The sequence below is a fragment of the Lepidochelys kempii genome, chromosome 1 (genome assembly GCF_965140265.1).
Source record: "Lepidochelys kempii isolate rLepKem1 chromosome 1, rLepKem1.hap2, whole genome shotgun sequence".
Classification (NCBI taxonomy): domain Eukaryota; kingdom Metazoa; phylum Chordata; order Testudines; family Cheloniidae; genus Lepidochelys; species Lepidochelys kempii.
Window position 1 is genome coordinate 78,812,994 of NC_133256.1, and position 23,025 is coordinate 78,836,018.

Sequence of the window (23,025 nt, forward strand, 5' to 3'; positions counted from 1 at the left end):
AAGTGAGCCTAGCTTATCAATCTTCATTTTTGAACATTCTTGATGCACTAGATGGCACAACAAGTTAAGTGTTTTAGAATATTGGATAAAAGACACTGATGTTTAGCTGGTGACAAGATACTGATTTAGGATTTGATCTCACAGATTTATACAAGCGAATAATCTCAGGTACATCAATGAGATTGGTCATGTGAATAAGGGTTGCAATCCCTTACTTATTCGGTTCTGCTTCCTTCTGTTTCAAATTACTATTAAAATTTTAATGGAGCTTTTGTTTTTGGACAGGAAATTTGAAATAGTTCACTGTAATTGTTCTACATGCAAGACACTTTTGATTTTCTTTTCCAGTATGAAACATTCAGAACAGAAGAGGAAGAGAGAATAAAAGCCCAGGGACAAAATGTCAGATCATCAGTATATTTCATGAAGCAAACTATCAACAATGCTTGTGGAACAATTGGACTTATTCATGCTATTGCAAACAACAGAAATAAAATGAACTTTGGTAAATCTTTTCTCTTAATATACTGAATATTATTTTTTGGAGGGTAGGTGGCGCAGTACTTCTTTCATAGTGTTGACTCTACTTGAAAATTCTTTAAAAGACAAGTAGAAATTCACCATTAGTCGTCTTGTCTTAATTATACAACATCAATACAACACAGACTTTTGTTAGTTGGCAGTCATTAAGAATTTTTAGTAATACAAAGGATAGTAATACAGCATATAGTTAAATGAATAAAATGGAACTCCAAATTCAAAGTAGCAGATACCATATTAATATTTCATACCATAATAAGAGTCTGGTGACTTTAAATTGTTTTGTCATTGTATGTAGTGGAACAGAATGTGTTGCATTATAGGCTTAAGTCTCCTGTCTGGATGTAAATACACTGTATGCCTTGTGCACAAGCTTTTTGACAATGTAATGTTTAATATTAGCCCAGAGGAAAAGTAAAGAAGAAATAATACAAATCAGAATTGTTCCTTATGTTGTAACCTTTCAGTTTTCATCTAATTTTCTAAGTTGCGTAGAACAGTAAGAGGAATTGAATGATTTATTAATTTTTATTTATTTATTTTTAAGAATCAGATTCTACATTGAAAAAATTCCTGGAAGATTCGTTACCTATGAGTCCTGAAGAGAGAGCCAAATATTTAGAAACCTATGAAGTTAGTATCTTTTTTTGTTTGTTTTTTTTTCTTTCTTTTAAATATAGTGGAATTGTTAGCAGGAATAGTCTTGCATCTAAGTCCTGATCCAGCAAACACTGATGTGCTTAAATAGTCCCATTGTTGTAAATGGGGTTGCTCACGTGTTTAAAGTTAAGCACGTGCTGAAGTGCTTTGCTAGATTAAGACATAAATGCTTGTAAATGTTGCTTGCTACTAGTGGGGAATTAGTAATCTCACTAACACGTGGATGACTTTAACAACTGTTGTTTGATTTTAACTTTGCATGAAACAGCATTACAGTTTTAAAAAACTCTTAAAACACTTTTAAAATACTGTCTTTTTTTAAAAATTGAGATATCTTGAGGTTAGTTAATGTCTAATAAATATTTCTAATAGTTACAATCCTAAAAAATCATACCATATAGTGTATAGCACAACTTTCCTCTACTTTGATGTAGACTTCCATAACCTACAAGTTAAAATGAAGAAAGTACAGTGAGTCCTTAAACACCTGCTATTTTAGGAAATGATTTCTTTTGTTTGAAGTCTAATTAAACATGTTTTCTAATTTCAGGCTATTCGTGTTACTCATGAATCCAGTGCCCATGAAGGTCAGACTGAGGTATTCCATTTTTTAAATTTTGTTCATTTTACGAACATAATACCTTGAGAGAATGTTTCAAGTTGTTTGATTTTTCAACCATTTTAATATTTTCTTTATTTCATGTAAAATCTACACTAGAACGAAAGTTGCCAGCTTCAAATGTTCAAAAATCATGACTGGATTAAAAAGGAGATTTTTTTTCTTTTAGTTGCGGTTTTTTATTTCCCATTAGGTTTCTGAGCCATTAGGGTGCCTTAGGTCATATTTTCAAGCTTTTCTCCGTAGCCAAGGAGGTCTGGTAACTTCATTTTTTAGTGAAAACTGAGATTCTCCTGTAAGCACATGGAGTTGGGGCTTTAAGAGAAATGCCAAATATTGCAAAACTTTTCTAATAAAATCACAAGAGTTGGTAACATTGTACTTTGCATGTTTTGTGTCAACAGAAAATTAACTCTGACGTTAACTTTGTAAACAAGATATAAATTAGTCATTGAAGCTGAAAAAGTGGCTTTGACACTTTTTTATAACTTTTTTTATATAGGACAAAACTACTTAATGTTGGGAATACAAATCCTCAAATGTTAACACCTCATGAAGATGGGTGCGATGTTGCTTGGGTACAGACAACTTCAGTTAAGCTCTAAAATCTATGCTATAAACTTAATTTTAAAATGCTGTAAAATAATCCAGTCATTTTCAAGTTTGCGGGGGAGAGACTTGTGTATGCTTCTCAGTCAGTATTAGAACTGACACCCCTTACTTACATGTGTAACAAGCAGGTCTGTGTTGTTTCTGGCAAATCTCAAGTTTCTTTCTGCACTGTGCATTCTCCAAGTCATTAAATGTTGTACAAAGCCTGGAAACCTGAACATAGTTTGGAGTAATGGCAGCACCCGTATAGATTTTTTAATACATGCATGTTTTTTTGGTCTTGTCTGGACTATGTGGAGGTTGGGAAATAGGGGTTAAAATGGAAGATTTTGTTAGCTAGGAAAAGGTAGAGAAATGGCTCGAGTTCTAGGCATCCAGAAGGCAGTTGAAGCTTCTGGCAGATAAAGTTTTCTCTTTGCTGATAAATGGTGGTAATTTGCACCTGTCTTGGAGCTCATTTTTATTAGTCTCAGAAAGACAACACTGTGCCAATTTACATTTGGTTCGTGTTTGGAAGTATATCTTCACAGCCGATGGCTAGAAAGTTAACTACTTTTTAAGTGAAGCCTTAGATTTTGGAGCACAAAACTTTAAAAAGGGATAGATTCCCCTGTCACCAAGGGGGAAAAACATGGGCTTTTAGATTAACTTCAGCAAAATAACATTAGTCTAACATAAAGTAGCTTTCTAACTACTCCCTAAATTCCCCTCTGTGGTCACTGAGTAACATCTGAACGAGTCTGTCTACCAGTATTTTTCACTAAGCCACATTCATTAGCAGGGGAATCCATACTTTAGATCTTAGTGGTCCTTTTTAGTTATTTTCCAGATCAGTACATGTTTCCTAGATGTGTGGCATCAGTCTACGCAGAGCAAATTTTACCTTAAATCTCTTATGGCCTTGCTAGTGTCTCTGTATCTAAGACCTTAGAATACTTCACAACAGGTCTGAAGGAGCCTCTGTCTGAGGCCAGATTGGGGCATAGGGACTATATGCCCATGGCTAGGACTGTGACTCCCAGAATCCTGTGATTACATCACTTTCATTTTTTATTTAAGAAAAGTACACTCCCTGGCCCTCATGTTTGAAAAGAAAAGATTGAAAATGTGACCCAAATGTAAGCAATGCAGTGATGTCTGCAGATTCAGTCAGACAGCTTGAAACATCTGTAAGAGGAGTGAACTTTTTTCAATACAAGTCAAAGCAGGAAGTATGAGTAAAGTATAAAATCCAAAATTACAGGTGGAAAAACATTTTTTGTACCTAACTACTTAAAAATAGGATATTGGAACGTGCTTACTGAGAAGTGGATACAGAGCGGGTTGCCTGTCGCAGTAGCAGCAAAGGTTTTGTTTTTCAGGTATCCGGAAATAAAGGTTTCCTGGGTTACATGGCAGACTTTTGCAGAGTAACCAATCTTCTGCATTTAGACTTATGGGAAAACCATAAATTCTTTCTAAAGTTCTTTAATTAATAAAGTATCTTTTTTATTACAGTTTTTTGGGAGGATGAAAAAACGGTGCCAGATGTCTGACACACATGAGCAAAAAACCTTGTTTAAAATCTCCTGTCACCACCTTACTTTACCAAATTCAAAAAACAACTTTCCAAAACAGAGAACAAGATTCAGACTGACTCCTGAAATAACTTTACTGGAACGGATATGATTAAATAATAAGCTGGTGGCTGTCCACAGAGCTTGTCTAACCTAAGTAAAAGCAGGCTGTAGAACCCTGCAGCACTTACACTATAAACTCTAGGAAACCTATATGTGTAATATATGGAAAATTTTTGTAGAAAACTGCATTCTTAAAATAACTGTAGAACAAGAGCTTTGGTTACCTCGCTACTGTAACCTCACCAAAAACATAACCTAGTATCGTTTTAGATATTCCACAAATACACTTACAGTTTGAGATACAATTATTGTTTAATGGGTGTTGTAAAATGATTTGTGCATTTTTGCCCAGCTGCATATGGTTAACAATATACCCTTTCGTGAGCTACAGCTCACGAAAGCTTATGCTCAAATAAATTGGTTAGTCTCTAAGGTGCCACAAGTACTCCTTTTCTTTTTGCGAATACAGACTAACACGGCTGTTATTCTGAAACCTGTCAGTATACCCTTGTAGTTCAAGCATGCAAAAAGGCCTTTTCTAATTTTAGTGCTCAGTAACTTCATAACATGGCATTTTTTTATTTTTTTTTTTCATTGGCAGAATGAATATGGAGGAAAAATAGAGGAGCCATTAAAATGAGTGGGGGATTGTAAAATGTTACAATTTTAATGCTAAAATCTAAAGTATACATTTAATAAGATCTCTTCTGTGCCTGTCTTGTTTGATTCTTTTTTTGCCTTGGGAAGCTTTTGAGAATGCTTAAGAGCCTAGTATATAATTTTTTAAAAAAATGTTACAAGTGGCTGTGGAAGACTGAGGAAAATAATAAATAGAACTCCAGATGAAAATCATTGAAATATATAAAAATGCCATTGCTATTGTAGCTTACCCTGTTAATTGTATCAAAAGCGGGGCAAATGTATCTACAAGGTTATGTCTACACAACGAGCTAGGGGTGTGGCTTCCCCTGCTTGTATACATGTACTTGTGGTAGCTCTTACCAGGCTAATGCTAGTATAAATAGCAGTGTCGCCGTGCTAGCACAAATAGTGACAGTGGAAGCACGACTGAGTTGTGTAGGCACTTGGCACTAATTTTGGGTGGGTTTTTAGTCAGCACAGCTCAGTCGTGCCTCTGGTGCCACTGTCAATGCTAATGCAGCTACACTGCTATTTATATTCATGCTAGATCATTGAGTGCTAATACAAATGTATATAATATGAGCAGGGGAATCGTATCCCAAGCTCATAGTGTAGACATAGCCTAAGAGTGGTAGTATGAGAGTGCAGCTAGATTATTTCTCAATAAACTAAGCTGAAGAGCACCAAAAATTGTTAAGCTCATCCCAGAGGAAAGCACTGCAAGTCAAACCACCATTCTGTGTTTTGACTAGGGTATATATCCTACATGAGAAGAAAGCAGTACAGAAAACCAAGTAGTGGAAGCTTTAATGGTGTTAGCAAAAAGTTTTAAATGAAAGTGTGGGAGATCTCTTTAGAAGGGTTAAGAGAAAATACGATTCAATTGTCCAATCATATTGCAAGCAAAATTCAAGAATGTGTAAAGATCTGCTTGGTGAAACAAAAGCAAGAGGGTTTTTGCCCAGTGAGATCTGGTGATGGAATGAGAAAATTTGAGATGCTGGGAAGGAAAAGAAAGTGTGAAAAACATAGGCAAGCGACATTCCAGCAGGACATAAAAAAAGCCAAAAAGATAGCAAAGAAAGAGGTGGCAACCAAAAATCATTATATGCCCATCTTGAATCGAATGCAGGTGAGAGAGAAATATATAGACTAACAAAGACCCGTGATAAGAGAACTAAAGACAATGGTGAGATCAAAGTAATTAAAGATAAATGTAGAAATACCATAATAAATGAAAACCAGATTAAGGAACAGTGGTGAAATTACTTTGAAAGGCTTATGAATAAAGAGAATCCAAGAGAACCATGCCATACGATTAAAATCAAACCAGGGTCTGGTGGCATCAATCCAGGAAGTAGTTGTAGAAGCACTGAGCAACATGAAAAATAAAAAAAAATGTATGCCCGAGTGGCATACCAACAGAAGTATCAATATGTTCACACCTTCCATACAACAGTTTAATTTTGTCATGAAGACTGAGATGATGCCTGGAGAAGAGCACCATACCAATTATTAAGAGGAAAGCAGACATAGCAAGACGTGGGTAACTAATGTGACATTCAACTGGTGAGCTACACGAGGAAAAATTGGGAGACAGTTATGGATAAGAGACTATGAAGAGAAGTAAAGGTCATTGACAATCAGTTAGGATTTTCTTGCCAGGCAAGTAGAAAATTATTGTGATCTTTGCGCTAAGATTGCTTGTGGAAAAATATAGAGAAAAGAGGAAAGTCCTGCACATAATATCTGTTCATCTTTGAAAAATCTTATGACCACATTATGAGAGGGGTCATTGGGTAGTGTATGAGAACGAGAGAGATTACTGAAGGCTGTATGTAGAAAGCGAACAGGTTCTAGTAATAAAGTACATCAGGGCTCTGCACTAAGCCCCTTTGTGTTCACACTGATGCTTGCTGTGTTTACAGAAAACATCCAGAGAGTGGCACCCTAGTGTATGCTTTTTGCAGATTGATGTACTCGTAGGGGAGAAGAGGAAGTGGAAGAAGATTTAGAGATATGGAGGTGTGTACTTGAGAGAGATGGTCTGAAAATCAGCAGAAATAGAACAGAGTATATGGTTTGTAGACTCAGTGATACCTTGCAGGAAGACAACAAAACTGTAAGTCTGGAGGGGCAGTCACTATCAAAGTTACAAAGCTCAAGTACCTAGTTTTGATACTACAGCTGAACTCAACAACAAACTAATAAGCAGAGAGGCATGTACTAAATGGAGAGAAGTGAGCAAAGTCATCTTTAATTGAATGCCTATCAAATTGAAAAATAAGATCTGCATGATGGTAATTAGGTTTGTACTTTTGTATAGCTCCACATGCTGGGCACTGATGAAGAGGCAGGAGAAAATCTTGAATACAGTGGAAATGAAAAGGTTAAGATGGATGCTTGGAGTTACAAGGATAGACCATGTTACGAACAAATTAATTAGGGGAAGTGTGAAGATGATACCAATTATAGAAAAGCTGAGGGAATCCAGAATTACGTGGTTTGGGCATGTGAAAAGAAGATCAGAAGAATATATAGGAAACAGGGTGTTAATCTTAGAAGTAGAAGGTAGGAGAAGGGCTGGAGGACCCAAACTAGATAGATGGATGTTATACAAAAAGATTTGATTAGCTGCATAGTTTCTGACAAACTGCTTCTAGAAAGACTGGAATTGAGAAGGACTCAGAGACGGCCCCACATCAGTGGAACGAAGGCGAGGAGGAGGAGGAAAAGAGAAGATGACAGTGGGGAAAATATACCCTAGTATACCACCTGTTATGGAAGTACAGAAATAATTTCCTACTTTTTGACATTGTACTACTTCTGGATTTCTTGTATGTTTCCTACTTCTGGTTACCAGGTGACAGCTTCAACTACAGCTGTGCATGTTTGGCTAAGAAAGATGAGACCCTGGAACTGAGTAATCCTTAAATTGTTGTACCATGATTGCTGTGTAGCAGTATAACTGTCACCCCTTCTAGTGGCAACACACAACTTATTATTTCCATTGAAACTTGACAAACAATTCTGGCAATGAGAAATTTTATTTTGGAAAATCAAAATGAACTGCTGCTTTTAGTTACTCATAAATTGAGAGAATTGGTCTCAAATTCACAGTTTACTTATGGATTCATGAATGTATATGAATACATGAACCTAAAGCTATGTTACAGTTCAGCATTGTCACTAGGATTGGTATTTTTTAGAGAGATTGGAGTTGTAGTAACTCTGAAGTTTCTTGAAAACCAGTAAGTTGGAATCATAGTTTAGCTGGATGTCTTCCTTATGTTGAACCGTGACTACAAATTCTAGGCTATAAGAAGTTGTTTAGCATGCCAGCAGAACTTGCTTGGAATGTAACATGCTCAAGCTTTGATTGTGATTGCTGTGGTTAGCCTTGGCGATGGTAAACTAAAGAGTGAAGACATTCCGTTTTCAACCATTGTAAAATGTAGGCTTTCAAAGGTCTTTGGTTTCCTGGGTTATTTTGATTTATTGGTTAAGAAATAACATGAAGGAACTTGCCATTATCTTTTTCCATGGAGCGTATAATGGTATTTTGTGTATTTTGACATATAGCCCATGTTTTTGCATGATTTTTTTTTTTCCAGGAACCCATGTGACTTCCTTAAGGAATGTTTTTTGCAGCTTCTCCAAGGTTCCAGTGACACTATTGCAGCCATTATAAATATGGGTCATAATAGTGTTTTTTACAACTTTTAATACTCCAAAACATACCCTGTAAAGGAAATGAAATGAAATTTTAAACATTCTGTAGCTTGACCAAAGTATTCTTTCTTTTTTCACTTTCTATCTTACATTCTTACTGAAAGGTTGGGTTTACATGTTCTCTCTCCCAACTATCCAGACAACAAGAAATATATTTACAATCACTTTCACTCAAACTATGATTCACTGTGTTCCACTGTCACTTGCATCACAGTGGAGTATTTGAGAGAGAGATGTGCGGTCCAGCTCTGATACTCCAGTTGCAGTATGTGAAGGAATTCCACACCCCCAACCAGAGCCCTCACCCCCTTCCGCACCCCAATCCCAATTTTGTGAGCATTCATGGCCCGCCATACAATTTCTATTCCCAGATGTGGACCTCGGGCCAAAAAGTTTGCCCACCCCTGCCATAGAACCTCAACCACTTTAGGAGGATTCTAGATTGATTTGACTGAAATAACTTTTCAAGAAATTTACAACTGAGGTGAATTAAATTTGGAAGACTATTTAGGACTTTAATCTGGACACTATTTATTTTCAAGGCCCTATGTCTGAGGCCATTTGTCTCACTAAATAGTACTCTCAAGAGATTTTCAAAATATGCTTACCTCCATTATGGACTGGATTATAAATTGCAGGGAAATACACTGTAAAAAAAAAAAAAATCCATCTACCGGTTACAGAGCCTGTAAGTAATTTAGGCCAAAAACTTCACTTTTTGGAGGGGTGCCTTCTGGATTGTAGAGATGTTGAATTTTAAATCTGCTGTTCTTAAGTACCAACCTGAAATATTTCCTTCTGCCATTACAAGCAGCTGTTCAGTAAGCAGATAGAGCACAGGTCAGCTAACAAACCCTCTTCCCAACAATATTGTGCTGACTTCAATATTCCCAGTGTTGACAGAACAAAAAATTTTTTTATGGTGACTTCTAAAAATAGTTGATGAACTAAAAGCTACACAATCAATTAAAATGTTGTAATTAAGCTTTCCTAATTAGTCACTTGGATGACTAAAAAACAATGTACTGTCTTTATCTTCAGATAGTACTATTTTACTGTTAAATAAAATGTAATACATTGCAGGATAACTGAGGTAAAAGCTGTTTTTAAGCTTCAGTTTTGAAATTTTGTTACTTGATAAGTGTATTACCTATATGAAGATTAAGTTCAGATGATGTCATCTTCGATGTTCTCTAACAGCTTTCATTGGAAAGTGTGTGTGGAGGTGTTTTCAATCCAACAGACGTTCAGTAAAGATTGAAAGTTGTAAAATACATTTACATTCGCTACTATATGGATTTTGTCACCGTAGTATCTGAGTGCATACTACTTTGGGAAGCGTGTGGGGAAAAAATAACATTTTGAGGTTATTTCTCGCAATTGGACTTCTCTGTGTACAGTGTGCACTCAGCATAGTATGAAGTATTCTGTCTCTACATGTGTTGAAACATTAAATCTGCTTAATGTAATAACTTCCGACCCATCAATGTAAGTCTTCAAAAAAAAAAATTGTTCAGCTGTGATAAATTGTAGTTTAATTATGAATACCTGCCTAGAAACAATTTTCATTTTGATCCAACATTCTAATACTTTTTAAAAGGCACTGCGCAAACACTGATGAACACAATGCCCGTATGCAGTAAGTGTATACACACTTTTATGTTTGTGAATTTGGAGGCAACTTAATATAAATCTTGTTTACAGGTAGGTGGTAGTATTATGTTTGAAACATTTTACAGTGTGTTCCTATATTAACATTCATACTTATTGAATAAGTCTGTATATAAAAAACCTGAAATTAAAATTAAACATTTATTCCAAATTTCTCATCCGTGGTATAGCATAGATGATATCCGCTTCTGTGATAATTCTGGAGTTTATTTGCCACAGATTATTAGTGCGCCATCTTTTTTTTTTTTTTTTTTTTTTGGTCATTTTAATTTGTAATTTCATGAAGGATTTTAATCCTCTAGAATTCTCGGCATTTTGCAGGAAGGTACTTCAACTACAAATCCTTTCATCTTGTATAATTGCATAGCCCAGGAGTCTCCCTTTTCCCTTATGTTTGCTGATTGCTATTATGGACCTTGGTAGAGGATACCATCTAAAGCTGTGTTTGTGACTTCCAAGTCTCAAATTAAAATGGAAATGTTGTGCTTAATGGAATCCTTAATAAATATGCATCATCTCTAAATATAGAGATATTTTGGAATAGCAACAGTCAAAATAATCTGTATTGGCTCTCTGTATTAAACAATAGAGGGCTCAGATCATTTAAATAGTAGGTGGAGTTAAAAATATCAGACCTTGTAAAAATATTTTTAAAAATACTTATGCATTGAATTAAGTGACTGCAGAAAGTAATCTTGTTAAGTAATACTGGCAATCTGCCTTCTGTGGATTTCCTAATTCCTAGTAGTCCAGACATCACACTTGTCTAATTACTATTAAAAAAAAAAAACAACCCTTAAACTTTTCTTTGATAAGCGAAAGAAATTCAAGAAGCAAGCTGATCATGAGGTCCGAATACAAGGAGAAGATAGCTCATATTAGAGGGCTCTTTAATATAGCAGACAAATGCATAACCAGATCTAATGACGAGAAAATGAAACTGGAAATAAAATGTAAATTAAGTAACAGGTGAAAGAGCTTACCAAAGGATAAGGTAATTCTCTATCAGTTGTAGTCTTTAAATCAAGATTAAGTAGATACCTTTCTAAAAGATACAGACAGTTTGGTATTAAGGAAGAATTACTTACTGAATTCTACAGACTGTTATGCAGGAAGGGTGGTTATATGGCCTTAGTAGTCCATTGTCCCTTAGAGGCTGGAAGAAAGGCAAGACGTAAGGGATGTGCTTTAATTAGACTGCAACTTTATTAATTTAACTAATTTGGGAATTATCCAGCAATAATTCACACAGTACACATCCTCATATCTTCCACTTCACCCAGGGAGTCTCAGTGGCTGCACAGCGAGTTCCAGCAGGTGGAAGAGGGTGCCAGATAGAAGGTTTGAGCCCTGAAAGTATACTTAGGGGACCCGAAGATTGGGGCAGCATCTGGGTTCCATTCAAGCTTGAAGTACTCCAGGGATCCAGAGTGCAGGGGCTTGGATTCCCCTGACAGTAGTCCTAGTGGGAGGCCGGTAAGGGGTGCTCCCTAAAATCTGTGACATCTGGTCTGTCAGCAGGGCCAGCCTTAGTGGTGGTTGATGCTGGCGATTGCTCAGGGCACCATGATCAGGGGGTGACTGTCCAAGTGCCGCAAACTGGTGGGCCTGGTCTGCTGGAGCAGGTGTGAATGCAGGCAGTGCTTAATTTATAATGAAAGAGGTGTTGAGGCTCAAGCTGGGTGGCCAGAGAGCAGCAGCTGCTGGCTGGGTATCCAGCTCTGAAGGCAGCACCACTGCCAGCAGCAGCACAGAAGTAAGGGTGGCATGGTATCGTATTGTCACTCTTACTTCTGTGCTGCTGGTGATGGCAACTGCTGGCCAAGAGCCTAGAGGTGCTGGGGCTAAGTCTCGGCAAGCCCTGGCACAAATTAAGCACTAAGTGCAAGCAAGCCTTGGGCTGGAGCCCCTGGCCAGCTGAGGGTGGGCGATGTTGCCCGGAGCTGCCAGCCTGGCGGGGAGGCGCACGCAGGGGGGCTTGCTCCTGTGGGACCAGTGGGCCAGCCCTGGGTCCCTCGTTTCCATGGGCAAGGTTGGGGGCTGCACACTTGCTCTCCTCCTGGTAGGTTGTCAGGGGGTTTATGGCCAGGGGAGCTTTTGGACTCAAACTCCTCCCTGTGCAGCCTGTCTGAACTCTGGGGCCAGGAGCTGGTCCTTGTGCCCTGTGCCCAATGCTGCTGTTCTCAAACACAAAGATAGGGTGCCAAAATACAAGTTTGCCCAGAGTGCCGGTCTTCCTAAGGCTAGCCCTGTCAGGAACCAGATTCCCTATGGAATGAGTCCCTGCACCAGATACCTACCACCTGTTAAGTTGCAACTATTTGAACTGTGTCAGTGACTGGGACATGGGTAGTCAGACTTAGTGGTTAGAGTAGGAGTCCACGCTGAGGGCAAGGACTGGTAACTTGGAGTGAGGCAAGGCAGGAGCAGGGCTGGGAATAAGCAGGCACAGGAGCTACCACAGCCATGGGTGAATGCTTTGAGCAGCCACTAAACTGCTGCTGGGCTTAAGAGCTACTCTCTTGATTCTTCCAATCAATCTCAGGGTGTAGGCAATCCGGCAGCCTCCTACATGCCTGTTGCACTCACTAGGTTGCCCGGAGACTGGCTCTGCTGCAGGCCCAGCTTCCTGACAAACTATGGCTCCCAACTTACTTAGCTGGATCCTGGAGCTGCTTTGGGAGGCTGAAAAAATCCACTCCGGCCAATCTGGTGGTGAGGGAAAAATTAGTTTCCAGTTCCAGAAAGGTCAACAAATACGATGCCTACAGCCAGCCACAAAAACCCAGTCCTTCTATGATCCCATGGCTGGAGGGTAAGAGTGGCTGATCTGGGCATGAGAGCATATTAACTTCCACCTGGTGCACAGGGAGATAATGGCTTACATGAGTCCCTCTGACAAGTCCCCAGCTCAGGTGACATCCTCCCCTCCCATCCCAAAGGACGGGGAACCCTTAAAGGAGCCATTACCCCATTCTTCCTGCTTGACCATAACAAGTTCCCTTGCCTTTATAGTTTCCCATGTTGCATTCTGGCCTTAAAACCTATTCAGAAACACTTACTGAATTTATTCATGATCTTAAAACAAAAAAAAGCAACAACTGGGAAACTCAGAAATGGGTAGGAGTACTTGTGGCACCTTAGAGACTAACCAATTTATTAGAGCATAAGCTTTCGTGAGCTACAGCTCACTTCCTCAGATGCATATCGTGGAAACTGCAGCAGGCTTTATATATACACAGAGAATATGAAACAATACCTACTCCCACCCCACTGTCCTGCTGGTAATAGCTTATCTAAAGTGATCATCAGGTGGGCCATTTCCAGCACAAATCCAGGTGTTAGTCATTGAGAACGGTAAATTACGAAGGGAAAAATTCCTGCTCCTTAATCAAAACTCCCTTTGTCTTAAGTCATGCCTTACTTAAACTATAGGATTTAATACAAGGTGCATTAAAATAATAGCAAATAAAGGAAAACAGATAAGTCATAATTGAGTCATTTAACTTCTCTAAATGGAACACTTGGCTAGGAATGGTTTTATATAAACTTTTGATTTCTGCTAGCAGATTTAGTAAGTCTTGTATGTAAATACCAAAATATTGGGTCAGTCTCTACTCCCTTAAATATCAGAATTCAGCATCCCTTATGGGTTGGCATTACCAATGTTGTCTTGACAGGTTTTATGCTATCAAAATACAATACTGTATTTTTTCAGAGCAAAAATATACATATTGTGAGGCAATTTCCTGTCAACTGTGTTTACCCAGCCAAAACTAAATTCATACCCTATAATTTTTAAAGCTTTTTGTTGTTGTTGTGTTGCTAGGTAAACAATTACTATACTTGCAGATTCAAGAAAGAAAAAACAAAACTCTGTTACCAAAATAGGCCAGAGATTTGCAGAATTGAAAAACCTCATATAGTCTGCGTTGGCATTCCATTGTGGAGGGAGGGCACTGAGGCCTGACATGCCAAACCACTAGATATTGAGATCTTGCTCCTACAACTTGTTCTGATCAGCAGACCCGTGCCTCCACATGTAGGTCCATTGACTTTGGAGGGCTCTGCAAGAAACTGCAGGAGTAGTTCTTCAGGATTTGATTAGGAATTTTGAGTATTTTGCCGTGTGTTCTGAAGCTTTGCGATCCTTCTGATATGTTATAAACATTTGAAGTATTTTCCTAACTGAGCAGCAGTCTTTCGTCTCAATACCTGTTTAGTATAAAGAGATGAGAAATCAAAGTAGTGCAACTGAAGCATAGCAGCCATCAGCTCCTGCAAACTTTTCTCACCCTGCAAATATTGTCTGATTCTGCTGTTGGATTGTATCAATTCCCTCTTCCTTTAGCTGGCTGTACATTCTTCTTTCCTGTAGAGCTGCTAACATCTAGGACCTGACCCAGAACACATTAGTTATAATTTTTGGATGAGGCTCTAAAGGCAAGGAGCATATTACAAACCTCTGCATGACTCTTCACCATGGCCCAGATGCTAAAAATCCCATGTTATCCCAGGTATACTCATCTCTGAGTGAGTGAGGTTTGCAGTTGTTCTTGTCCTTAGTTCTTATTCAGGAAGAATCTATTTGATTACCTCTTGCTCTGTTCTAAGTGTGTAAGGCAGTGTGTATGGCACAGAAATTTACTAGACCCTCCTTTTGTGGGGAAGTCACAGAATGAATATAGACAAAAAAGGCAAAATGGCAGGTGGAAAGTTGTAAAAGCAGAAGGCAACACTGGTACGGATTTGTGACACGGGATACAAGTATCAATTTGACAAAAAGGTAAATTTATATTTTGCAGCTATTTGCAGAACTACGTAATCACATTATACATTGGGCCTTTGTAATTCATTAGAACTGTTTAACACTTAGTGTACTGTGTTGAATATATGCTTATTGACTATATATTTTGTGGAATTACATCTTCGATTCTGCATACATACATATTCTGTAAAATGAGACACACTTGTGCTTGAGTTACTTGGTTATTGCTTGTGTGGTCTTTCTTCTAGTAGCAACTATTTGAATCATTTAACATATTCCTAGTGTGTCCAAATATTTGAAAAAGAATAGAACAGAGATTTCAACTTGTGTTAATGGCAGTACTGCCATTGACCTACTTTAGAAGAATAAGTGGAACATGTGTCAATTGCATACTTTACCCCAGTAAGCCTTTCCAATTGCTATCCTTCTACATTAGTAACATACGAGTATGGAAACTCTGGATAGTGCTGCAATGACTTGGTCCACTTTAATCAGAACTGTACCATATGGTTTTCTTCTAAATTATTCGAAAACCTGACTTTTGGGCTGCATATATGAGGACAGGATAGATCCTTTTGTATCTTCTAATCTCTCCCAGAAGAAGTAGATATGATTTCAATCACCTTCCTCCTTTCTTCCAACAATCGATCTCAGATACATTTGTTAAACTTGTCTTCATTTTATGAAGTTTATTGGGTGTGAATAAATCAACTGTTCTACCGAGTTCATATCTGTCTAGTGGGGAACTTCTTCAGTTTTGGACCATATCTTTTGTTAATTTCCATTCTTTGTTGTCATATTGTTCAAATCTAGCCCATTCCTAGGCAAGAATCTTCCATGCTGATGCTTATTAAAGCAATATGCAATACAGAAAGTGGGAGACTTTGCAGGAGCCTACACCCTAGATATGTTAATTCAAGTTTAAGTGGGTTAAGGTTTTTTTAAAAAAATATTTATGAAGTCGTCATTGTCCTCACTGTTCTTACCATCATTGTCATTACAGCCTCAGTTTAGCCTGTGCAGAACGAAGGCTTCACCATTGTGTCGCTCTGCATCTCTCTCCTAGGTCAAACATAACCATGTAGGTCCTGCACAGGCTACCAATTCATCAATCCGTCTTCATTGTTGGCAGCCATTGATACGCCTTCCTGTTGGGCTCCGTTCTGTAAGTGTAGTCCATCTTCAGTCTCTACACAGCTGTTGTTTTTTCTCTGAACCATTCTTAGGGCTCTTTTCCCTGTGGAATAGCAAGCATGTATCAGTCCATGCTTTGCCTCCTAAGTTTTTTTGGGGGAGAGGTTTTTTTTTTGGTTTGTTTTTTGTTTAACTTTAGAGCTATTTTTCCAAATATACAAGAAGCTTGCCCTTTATGGAATTGCTTGTTCTTCCATAAGCTCTCCTTCAAACCTCTGTGCCCTTTACCTCATCTTTATGGTCTTTCAGTTGGTTCTGCTAAACATACTTTTTAGCATCTTCTAATTCTTTGACATACAGCATGATTTCCCCTTCCTGTGGCTTTATATCCTGAGCCCATTTTCCTTCTTGTTTTCAGTTCTGAGCCTTGCTTCACAATCCTTTAGGTGTTTCAGCAAAGATGAAATGTCTCCTATAGTTCTGAGGTGGCTTAGATACTTTCTCCCTTGAGATCCTATTATTTTAGATGCAAAGTTTCTAAAATTCATCTTTTGGTTGAAGATTAAAATGTTTTGTTTAGATGGTGGTTCCTTATCAAATATCATGCTTCAACTTTTTTTCTCTTTATTCATGAGGCTTGAATATTCATACACTAATTGTTTGTTTATTTAGTATGCAACATTTTTAGATAATTGTGATATGACTGAACCCTCAGAAGCACTAAATGGAAGTAGAATGATGGAGTGGAAATTCACAAAAATAAAGTGTACTACTTTCCAATGTGTGAAAGATACTGTGATAGACCCAGGCCAGTTGGGTACAGAGAGTAGCAGAAGGCAGATATACTGGCCACTGGATTAACAGTTTTCTGTTCCCTGACTGACCAGAGCAGGGGCTGCTCCAAGCTAATGAGAACACCTGACTCCAATTAACCTGCAAAGAGTAAGGTGAGGCCATTAAGCTAATGTGACCACCTGACTCTAATTAAGGCCCCTCTGATAATATAAAAGGGCTCAGTCCAGTCAGGCAGGGGGGAGCCAGAGGAGCGGAAGTGCCGCTGAAGGGCTGGTTAATGAAGACACCGTCAAGTCATTGGTAAGGGAGCCCTAAGGTAAGGGTGAAGAAGAGAGAAGCAGGAGAGTTGTGGGGAAGTGGCCCAGGAAAATGTAGCAACTCTGGCAGTAAAAGGTTGGCTACCAACAGCTGTTACCATTAGGGTCCCTGGGCTGGAGTAGAGGGCGGGCCTGGCTTCCCCTCAACCCACCACTACAGAAACACCTCCTGGGAGGGGAAAACAGGTCCCTGTCAGGACAAGAGGCTAAACTGTTTTGGCATGAGGCCATAGGAGCAACAGAGACTGTGGGAATTCTCTCACCAACCTCCACTGCTGGCTTATGATGAAAAGGGCTCAGTAGACTGTATCACTGGCCCTAGAGAGAGAAGGGCTACGTGGAGGGTTGCAGTGAGCCTCTGAAAGCTAGCATAAACTGCCTGGAAGCACGAGACCCACGGGGACAAATTCGGAGCTCTGCTACAATATATATCCTGAGATGGATGCTACCAAGTTACAACTGGGATAGCTATCTTTCTGTTTCAACCAGTATAATCACATTACTGTCACACTGCTAGAAATTTGCATTTGATTTATGTGGATTCTGACTAAACTGAAATAATTCTGTGAGCCAACTATAAACTAAATAATTCCCCAGTCTGAACAGGCATATGGAAATTCTTGTTAGTGTTTAATGTCCCAAGCGTATTCACTTACAGAATACTTCCATTTCTTTTAGTGTATTTTTTTTGGTTCATTATGATTTATGTATCTCAATGTTGAGACCCTTCCCCATGTACCTTTTCATTTACTTGGAGAACTACTCTTCAAATACTTTATTTTATTCTGTTACATAGATAGGGAGTAGCTCAGACTGTTGCAAATCAGTGTTTGAGAACCTGATGAAACTTTCTAGATTTTTATATTCAGGGCTGTCGAGGTTCCTTCCCCACTCTGAACTCTAGGGTACAGATGTGGGGACCTGCATGAAAACCTCCTAAGCTTACTTTTACCAGCTTAGGTTAAAACTTCCCCAAGGTACAAACTATTTTACCCTTTGCCCTTGGACTTCCACTGCCACCACCAAATGTTTATCTGGGTTTATTTTATTAGGAAAGTGTTGTTTGGAAACATCTTTCCCCCCAAAATCCTCCCAACCCTTGCACCCCACTTCCTGGGGAAGGTTTGGTAAAAATCCTCACCAATTTGCATAGGTGTCCACAGACCCAAACCCTTGGATCTTAAGAACCATGAAAAAAACATTCAGTTCTTGAAAAGAAGAATTTTAATAGAAAAAACGGTAAAAAAAAGAATCACCTCTGTAAAATCAGGATGGTAACTACCTTACAGGGTAATTAGATTCAAAACATAGAGAATCCCTCTCGGCAAAACCTTAAGTTACAAAAAGACACACAGACAGGGATATCCATTCTATTCAGCACAGCTTATTTTCTCAGCCATTTAAAGAAAACATAATCTAACGCATATCTAGCTAGATTACTTACTAAATTCTAAGACTCCATTCCTGTTCTGTCCCTGGCAAAAGCATCACCCAGACAGACACAGATCCTTTGTTTTTCTCCCTCCTCCCAGCTTTTGAAAGTATCTTGTCTCCTCATTGGTCATTTTGGTCAGGTGCCAGTGAGATTATCCTAGCTTCTTAAGCCTTTACAGGTGAAAGGGTTTTTCCTCTGGCCAGGAGGGATTTTAAAGGTGTTTACCCTTCCCTTTACATTTATGACCAGGGCTTTACCTGGTTTGTAACAAATAAAATTTGAGAACATTATTCAATGGAAAACACACAAATTAAAGGAAAAGAGGGTATATCACCCTTGGCCTTCTCATTAGCATTGGTAAATCTGTGCCATTCATCTGTCTTAATATTCAGTGAGGAATATTTGTTTGTTTTTAAGTTTATTTTTGTATCTTCAGAACACTTTGCCTAAAAGTTGCTCATGAATATTTGTATACTTTGTTGTTGTTTTTTCAGTAAACCTATATCAAGAGTGAAGTCAAGGATGCAATTAAAGCCATTTCTAATGCAACTAATACAGTACATTGAGCCTAAAATGTCTTTAGATAAACAGTGCCCACTCTTTGTGGACATGGGGAATCCAATCATCTATTTCATTTACTGGAGCGGACACAGACGCACACCAGTCCAGTACTCCTTTCTCAATATTCTTAAATTGTAACTTAACTTAGAAAATTAAATTAGTGACTTTTGACATGAAAATTAAACAGTGAACCGGTTTGAATCTATTGCTCGTTAACGTCAGCTCACTTCTGGATCCTTTAGATTTTTCTCTTTTCTTCTTGGCAGGTTTTCTTTTTAATCTAACAGGAGAGATTCAAATTACATGTCCTGTAAGAGGTAGGATTTATTATTATAAACAACTCAGTGGTAGTCCTTGTTCAAGGTGTCAGACACCTTTCCTGAGCGAGACCATTGTCTGGAATGCAGTACAATAGGCTTCCACTGCTCTGTCTCCTGTCTTCCCTTCACTTCAAAACTCATTGTGTGTGCCACAACTGTTACCTGAAGTTCAGTTCCTTCAACTCCATGCTGAATACCCTCATTTCTGGCTTCTCTCCTCTCAGCTTCATTGTAATGTATTAATCAACGCTTCTGATTGCCTCTTTTGCTAGGAGCGGTGTATCAGAACCTCTGACGTTCTTGTCCTCTTGGCCCTCTTCATTGACTTTGACATGGTTGATCAAACTCTCCTTGTCATCTTGTCCTCCCTTATCTATCATGATAGCACCACTACTAGCAAACCAAATCTGCTGTTAAACATCTTTTTGGGTGGTGGTAGGGAGTTTCTTCCCTTTCCCACTCTGTGGGGGTTCATCAGAGCTTTCTCCTGTTCATCCTCCTTTCTAAGTCATCTTGTCTGTCTCCATCTTCAATCAACTATGTGCTCACTGCTAACAAATTAACCTTTCATCTCTGACTACTCCCTCTTTAAGCAATCTTACATTTCATTCTGTTGTTCCAATGTAAGAATGGCCATACTGGGTCAGACCAATGGTTCATGTAGCCCAGTATCCTTTTTTCTAACAGTGAAATGAACAGAAAAGGGCAATTATCAAATGATCCATTTCCAGCTTCTGGCAGTCAGTGGTTGAGGGACAACCAGAGAATGGTGTTGCATCCTGTACCATCTTAGCTAATAACCACTGGTGGACATATGCTCCATAAATTTACCTAATTATTTTTTTGAACTCAGTTATGCTTTTGACATTCAGAACATCCCCTGGCAATGAGTTCCACAGGTTGACTGTGCATAGCATAAAGAAGTACTTCCTGCTGCCTATTAATTTTATTGGGTGACACCAGGTTCTTGGGTTGTTGTGAAGGTAAAAACTTGCTTATTCACTTTCTCCACATCAGTTATGATTTTATAGACCATATCTCATCTCTCCTTAGTCATCTCTTTTCTAAGTTGAGCAGTCCCAGTCTTTTTTTTTAATTTCTCCTTGTATGGAAGCTGTTCCAAACCCCTAATCATTTTTCTTCCTTTTTCTGTACCGTTTCCAATGCTAATATATCAGACCTGCATACAGTATTCAAGGTGTGAGTGTACCATGGATTTATATAATGGCATTATTATATTTTCTGTCCTATTATCTATTCCTTTCCTAATGGTTCCTAACATTGTTAGCTTTATTTTTGACTGCTGCTGCACATTGAGCAGATGTTTTCAGCGAACTATCCACAGTGACTCTAGTCGTCTGGTTTAAGTGATAGATTACGTATTACAATTAGTAGTTCTGCAGTTTCATATTTGAGTTGCTTCAGAACTCTTGGATGAATACCATCTGGTCTTGGTGACTTATTGCTGTATAACTTATTTATTTTTTCCAAAACCATCTCTACTGACACCTCAATCTAGGACATTTCCTCAGATCTCTCACCTAAAAGGAATGTCTCAGGTGTGGGAATCTCCTTCAGATTCTCTCTGCAGTGAGGACAGATGCAAAGAATTGTCTTAACTTCTCTACAACAGCCTTGACTTCCTTGAGTGTTCCTTTAGCACCTCAGTCATCCAGTGGACCCCCACTCATTGTTTGGCAAGCTTCCTGCTTCTGATATACTTTAAAAAAAAATTACTGTTATTTTTTGTCAATATTGCTAGCTGCTCCTAATTCTTGTTTGGCTTGCCTTATAATAATTGATTTGCCAGAGTTTATGCTCCTTTATGTTTTCCTCTGTAGGATTTGACTTCCAGTTTTTAAAGGATGCCCTTTTGCCTCTAATCACCTCTTTTACTCTACTGTTCAGCTATGGTGGCATTTTTTTTGGTCTTTACTGTTTAATTTGGGGTATACATTTAGTTTGCACTTCTATTATGGTCTTTTAAAATAGTCTCCGTGCAGCTTGCAGGCATTCCACGGTTGTGACTGTTCCTTTTAATTTCCATTTTTGTGCTAATGTGGTGGGTTTCTTTAGTTATATTCCTCCCTACAGGGATGTTAAATTTAATTACATTCTGGTTGCTGTTAGCAACCTCCTGGATATCAATTGGAAATCTTGCCACCAACATTCTTTATTCTCCTTGTTTAACCCATTGCCTTTCTTCCAGTTACTATAGCCTATTACCAGGGGTTCATCTCTGACTACGCAACCAGGCAGGTTCTACAATGTTGTCCAAGACCATATTGCTAAAACTTACAGTCAGGCCATTGTCTCCTGCTTTGTGTTTTCCCTGGTATTCCCACATCTCCCCTTCGAGTCCATACAAAATGCAGCAACTAAAGTTGTCTTCCTTACCAATTGTTGTGACCTCAGTTCTTCAGCTACATCAGTCCTCTTGCTACATCAAATTCAAGCTTTTTTGTCTTCATTGTCATAACTTACATAACTCTCTCTACCCCTTTCTGTTTAACAAGTCTCTTTTGTCACTCCACCAGCAATTACAGCCTTGATGCCCCTTTGAAGTCTTTTTCATGTATGGAACATTTGTCCTGAGCTGGTCCACAAGGCTAATACCCTCACACAACTCTCCCAAGAGCCATATATTCCCTCAAGAGCCAAGGAGTTAGCCAAATAATAAAGATTAGGCAGAGGAGCCAATTTGAAATCTGCTGTATCAGGATAATTAAACAACCTTGCTTGTATATTCTGTTCCTTTTGCTTCATCCTTCACATGTGTCTGTTGTCTTTATAGTTTAAGCTCTTTGCAATAGGGACTGTCTTCTCTCTCTTTTTTTTTTAATCAATCTTATTTTTCAGAACTTTAGCATATCCATACAGACATTCAAATACAGTGACAAAGCAAATATAACAGGAATATGGATTTAACAATAACTCAATATGAAATATTCATAGATAAATACTCCTGAGTGTTAAGAACTAATTCCCTAACAACTCCCCTGTAACCTCCCCCCCCTCCCCCAAATCAGAAAAACAAACTGATTCCAGGTAGACTGGAATGCTCTCATTAAACTCCCAAGTGTCTTAATAGTTGGATCTTGTGCCTCTGTAGATTGTCTGTCAGTTTTTCCATGAAGGCAGTGTTGACTGTGAGGGTTGTAGCAGATTTCTAATTTTGTAAAATGACTCTCTTGGCCACTGTAAGTGCTGCAGCAATCCATTTCCTGGCATTACTTGAACAGGGTAGATCTTCTAGAATGCCCAAAACATAGAGACTTGTCATAGGGAAACCCCTACTCTGATCACCTCAGAGCACCACATGCTTCCTTCCAAAATGTGGATAGACTTTGACATTCAAAGACTGTATGAGACAGGTTTGCATTGTAGCAGTCACATTTCCAACATTTACTGTGAGGGGAAGTCCAACTTTATGCAGTGGCTCAGGAGTCCAATAATCTATTTAGAATTATCTTCTGAAAGAAATACAAAAACAGAGAAGTGGATGTTCTGCATATATTGTATCAGATATTATCCCACATGTCAGAGGAAATGGAGATGTTTAGCTCCTTCTCCCATTTTTTTTAATGATACAGTTAGCAG

General features: G+C 38.5%; 1 protein-coding gene across 1 annotated transcript in view; it reads left to right on the forward strand.

Moving 5' to 3' along the window:
- UCHL3 (ubiquitin C-terminal hydrolase L3) overlaps positions 1-23,025 on the forward strand; it is a 54,322-nt gene that overhangs the window by 7,348 nt on the left and 23,949 nt on the right. Inside the window, exons 2-4 of the mRNA XM_073346958.1 lie at positions 349-505; positions 1,088-1,173; positions 1,751-1,798. Of these exons, the coding sequence (XP_073203059.1) occupies positions 349-505; positions 1,088-1,173; positions 1,751-1,798 (291 nt within the window). The remainder of the gene's footprint in view (positions 1-348; positions 506-1,087; positions 1,174-1,750; positions 1,799-23,025) is intronic.